General features: G+C 38.3%; 1 protein-coding gene across 1 annotated transcript; it reads right to left on the bottom strand.

Moving 5' to 3' along the window:
• Positions 1-2,765: 2,765 nt before the first annotated feature.
• On the bottom strand, positions 2,766-3,728 carry LOC108393054 (olfactory receptor 11H4-like). Its single transcript, XM_017653653.3, is given in 1 exon segment — positions 2,766-3,728. A coding segment is annotated over 1 exon segment (963 nt).
• Between the last annotated feature and the right edge of the window lie 1,998 nt (positions 3,729-5,726).

Below are 5,726 nucleotides of genomic sequence, written 5' to 3'. Positions count from 1 at the left end.
ATAAAGAAGAGTAGCACATGTTTTATTACGCTAACCATTTATAATCATGTGTAAGGTTCTCTTTAGCATACTAAAAGGCCCAGGCCTATGTGCTGTCTTTCTCTTTCAGATCTGATGAAGTGATTTTGCAAACTGGGCAACTAATTTAGCAAGTAAGCCCAGGCATAAACAATACAGTAAAAGGCAGGAAGGATTCCACCTTAAAGATAAGATAGTATTTTAATACCCAAGAAGTTAAGATGTTAGAAATTCTTAACTTACTCTTTAGCAAACAGTACCTCGGCCCACCTTGGGGGCTGAGCAGGTGGCCTTGTTTCATATGCTCCCAGACCAAGATGCTGGTATCTCAGGGAGAAATCATCAGAGGAAATTACTTGTGTTAAGTTAATTCTAAATATTCAGGGACCACTTAACAAGTCCACACCCCTAAGTTTTTCATGTTCTCGAAAAATCCTCAGCTGCCTATAAAACCCCCTAGACAACGCACCACTACGGACTCTCTTGTCCCCTCCTGGCGTGAGCCAGGACCTCTGTCTTTTCACTGTATCTCTAAATAAAAGCCTGTACCTTGGTCTCCTACCTTGACTGTTTGTGAAGCTCATTCTTCAGCTCCGCAAACAAGAACCCCAGCATCACCAAGACAGCACCAGATTCCCCAGTTTGAGGGCTCCATCCCATAAGACTGCCCTTCACCCACTAATCCCAGCACCCACTTCTCCCAACATATTCTACACACATGTTGTATCTGGAAAATCACATGCCCCAGACTGTTACCTGTGCTTCCGATCAACTGGCTACAGACTGGAGTTCCAAAGACTTCCCTCTTTAGGTTCCTCTTATTTGCTAGAGCAGCTCACAGAACTCAGGAAAACACTTATGTTTACCAGTTTAATAAATGATACCATAGAGGATATAGGTTAATAGCCAGATGAGTAGATACATTGGGCAAGGTCCCAAGTAAAGGATCATCTATCCTCATGAGCTTCGGTGGCATGTGGTAGTGTTCTGGTTTCTACAAGTGTGGAAGCCATATTTGACAGAGAAGCAGGGTGCAAAAGGAAGAGAGTGGGAGGGAGGGAGAGAGGGAGCAAGAAAGCACACAAGCAAAATGCTCTTGAGTTTTTGTAAGGACTGCACTGCATAGTCATGATTGACTTAATCACTGGCTATTGGCTGATTCATCCTCCAGCCCCCACCCTTGGATGGGAACAAAAAGTCTCCCATTAACATAACAAGACACCCATTTCACCTTTATGGCTCTTAAGTGTTTTTTAGGAACTGTGGATAAACTCAAATAAATATACCTGAGAGATACATTTTGTACATCTGAATGATGAAATATATATTTCTTATAATTCATCATATAGCAGATGGATATGTTTGAAGTAGCTTCTAAATTTGGAGGGATTTCAGTAGGATCAGGAATTAATTGCATATGTTTTGGAGAGGGAATTAAGAATGATATATGTTGGGTTATTGGCACTTAAAGCAGAGTTATAGGTGATGTTGTGTAACTCTGGGGGAAAATAAGTTCCCAGCCTGTGGCAAATTACCTTTGAAGCCGCAATCAGTCAAAAGGAGAAATAAAGTGGGAGAAATCCGTTTATTGCTACAAGCAGTCATCCACTTCTGCTTGCCCATGTCTCTCAGGATTCCACTACAAAAGGGACCCCACCCAACCTCTCTGGTCCAGATATGCCCTCGCTCCCACTTGTAATCACCTACTGATATGGAGATGGACTACTTCTTTCCACCCCTTGGAAACACCTATTGATATGGAGATGCACTAAGGTCAGGTGAGAGATCCTGGAAATATTGCAATTTTACACACATGTTGTATCTGGAAAAGCAGGATTGAATTTAAGCCTCTAGGAGGCTTTTGAAAGAGGCCTACAATACACAGGAGAAGATTATTCAGGCATCATATGAAAGGGAGTGACCTAAGACTTAAAGGGGTTCTGGATGGGAATAGAGTTGAATCCAAAGAGAAGGTGGTGGAGGTAACAGAAAGCTAGGACATAGAAAGTCTAGGTTTTAGCCTGAATGTTTCTACTTGTTAGCTGTAAGAGCTTGGTGAGCTCATTTCTTTAAATATTGGATACATACTCATTTTTCTTGTGTACTCCATAGGGCTAATATGAAAATGAAGAGATAATAGATATGAAAATATTCTGCAAATGTCTGTATAATCATAATATGATTAAATGTAGTTCAAGAGCCTTAGGAGAGTATTTCTAACTTTACATTATCTCAAGATTGTTATGAAAACATTCCAGAATTGGAATTTCCTTTCTTAGGGTCTAGGAGGACTTTCCATACCTCTTGGGCAAATGAGCTCCTTGCCTGAAAGTTATTCTGTTACTAAATCCTTTAGGCATGTATCTATTAGGCATTTACATTAAATTATTCAGTTTTTAAAATGTCTTGAGTATACCAACCTGGCATAATTGATCTTGTTCTACCTTCATTCACATTCCTTAGTAACCAAACTAAAACAGTATGAAATAGCACAGACATAATGTCCTCATATCATTATCTACTGGGGTTATCCATGTTGAAAATATTGTTGTTATATTTGGAATGTAAAATGAATCAACTATGGTTTAGCTCTGCCAGGTTAGTTGAAGAGTAAAACAGTGAGGGACCCCACGGAGAAATATCATCTTTAAAGTGTGCATAGGAGAATTAACAGTAGTAAATCAGTCTTTCTTAATATTTTATGTGTCTACAATGGTTTGCTTGGTCTCATGTACATTAATTTATGTTCATTCTATCCTGAGGACTTTCTTCAGTGCAGCCTTCATTTCCTTGTTCTTTAAGCTGTAAATCAGGGAGTTTAAGAAGGGAGACACCACTGTATAGAATAAAGTCAAAATCTTCTGAATTTCAGCTGAGTTATCAGATGTGGGGCTCACATACATTGCCAAAAGGGTCCCAAAGAACAATCACACTACTGTCAGATGTGATTCACAAGTGGAAAAGGCCTTCCGCCTGCCAGCTGCTGAAGGGACTTTTAACACAGCTATCAGTAAAAGGGTATAGGAGCCAAGAATGTACAGAACAGTGACGATGATAAGGAGGGAGCTCAGAACATAGAAGACGATCTCAGTGACAGGAGCTGGGGCACAAGACAGAGCCATCAGTGGGTCCATGTCACATACAAAGTGATTGATGGTGTTGGGCCCACAGAAAGGCAGTTGTGAGAGCTGCACAGTGGAGACAGAGTAACTAAGGAACCCGAACACCCAGCAAAGAGACGTCAAGATACAGCAGAGCTGCTGGGTCATGATGGTTGAGTAGTGCAATGGGTGGCAGATAGCGAGATACCGATCATATGCCATGATGCAGAGGAAATATACCTCAGTTGTACCAAGAGAAGTAAAAAAATATAACTGGAGGAAACAGCCAACTAAAGAGATGGTTTTTGTCTCTGAGAGGAAATTGATGAGCATACCAGGCACCGTGGAGGAAATGTACCAGATTTCAAGGAAAGCAAAGTTTCCTTGGAGAGTATACATTGGGGTAAGGAGCCGTTGGTCCAACCTCACAGCACAGACAATGGTTCCATTTCCCATAATGGTAAATATATAGATTCCAAAGAACAGTGAAAAGAGGAAACTTTGCAACTCCTGACAACCAGGGAAGCCTAGTAGGACAAACTCCGTTACACTGCTTGTTGCTGAATTGTTTGTGAATCCCAGGTCTGCAGAGAAGAAAGAAAGCACCATTATACAAGGTGTTTTGTTTCCTTGGAAAACTTGTAGGAACCCTATGAAAGGTACATATGTTGGCTATTTGGCAATTAGTTTAGAATAACTTATCCATTAGCACCTATGTCTTCATGGTCCCAAATTTCAATAAACTTGAATTCATCACAATGGAATCTTTACATTATTTGGATTTTCTTTGTTAGAGGGTTGTGGTAAAAAAAATCCTCTTATCCCTTTGAAATTTTGGGAACTCAGAAGCTTTATACTCTATGAAAACTGTGGTTATCAGTTTGTTTTTCTTTCTTGCACTCATAGTTAATTTTTCTAATAGAACAACTTTTAGTTTGAGTTAATTTTTTAGCCAAGAATTAGGAGTAGAATAACTATTTTTTTTGACATCTATCCCCAAGTAGAAAGTACTGGACAAACTTCTCAGATACTCTAGAGCAATAAATGCCCTCTGAACTCTTCACAATAATTCTCTCTCATAACATGTTAATGAATTATAAGTCTAGCATAGAAACCCAAAGGGGAGGTCATAGTAATAGTTTTCTGGAGAGTGGAGAGTTAATAGTTACCTCATAATATTCCTTGATCGATGTTAAACTTTTATTTCAACCTACTTTAATTTGTCAGTTGAATCTCCACTATCCTAAACAAACAGTGTTTAAAATCATTTTATCACAAATCTCTCATTAAAATAAATAATTTGTTTCAAAATATATGGTTCAGCTACTTAAAAGGATTCGTCCTTATGGTGTCTACATATTGCAGAATATAAGTTTTAACATTTCTGACTAAAACCTCACTTGTCTGCCTGCAGTAAACTCAGAATCTTAATAAGCTGGGAAAGGTCAATTATCAAAAGTCAAACAAACAAACAAATGTAACATAGTTCTATGTGGGAGCCCGGGCGAGGCTGAGCCCCACTCTAGCTGGACAATGCCCTAAAGATGGCGCCTGCTTCCTAGACACCACCCTTCCTGGCCCTACAGCTCAGCACATAAGGAAGTCTCCATGATTGGCTTGTCCCCATTTCCGTGCTCCTGCTCATAGCATGCTTTTCACATGTTTCCAATAAGACTGAACCTGGTGCGTGATCAGTCAGCTGATTGGTTGGGATATGCTATATAAGCTGCTGCCCTGGAGGAAGGGTGTGGTTGTTGTTTTTTGCTTTTGCCTTTCGCTAGATGGATGCTCGGACGCCCATAATAAAGATTCCTAATGAACCAGGCCTTCGGTGATCGTTCTCCTGCCATTGCCCTAGGTGGCAGGACACGATAGTTCTAAATGTTGCAAAAGCTCAATTTTTATTGTTCAGCACAAATGATATTTTCTTTTCTTTAATTTTGGTTATACACAAACCTTATGTAAAAATTTTTCAGTAAACCTCCAAATGCAGAGATATTTTTTAACATTGTTATTCAATACATTTGAAATCATCTAAAATGCTTTTGCCTTGTTATTTCAGTTTATTAATGGTACAAATGCTATGTGACATTTACCTTATCAAAGTAAAATTCATTTTCAAAATTAAAAATATATTTTTTGTTTTTTATAATTAAGAACATGAAAAATACAGAAACAGACAAGAAATTTAAAAATAATCCCACTTCCCAGAATAAACAAATTTTTATTCTTTGGAGAATCATATTCCTCCTTTAAAAACTAAAATGGGATTTTTCAAAACATGCTATCTTATACCCTGTTTTTTAATTCAATATATTTTAGGTTTTTTTCCATGTCACAACTCTAACTCTACATCAATAATTCAGTGGCTGCATTGTCTTAGATTTAATCAGCTCCCTAGAGATAGATTTAGATTTTTCTTAAACATATCTTAATATCCTTGACCCATAAAGTGAGCTTCTGATTTTAAAAAGCTAGTAATTAGACTAATCAGTACATTACGTCCTAGTTTTTTTTGTTGTTTTTTTTTTTGTTTTCTTTTTTGAGAGGGCATCTCTCATATTCATTGATCAAATGGTTGGTAACAACAATAAAATTCAGTATAGG

This window comes from Manis javanica, chromosome 8 (genome assembly GCF_040802235.1).
Source record: "Manis javanica isolate MJ-LG chromosome 8, MJ_LKY, whole genome shotgun sequence".
Classification (NCBI taxonomy): Eukaryota; Metazoa; Chordata; class Mammalia; order Pholidota; family Manidae; genus Manis; species Manis javanica.
The sequence above is the reverse complement of the archived record's forward strand: the minus strand, read 5'-3'. Positions and strand labels throughout refer to the sequence as shown.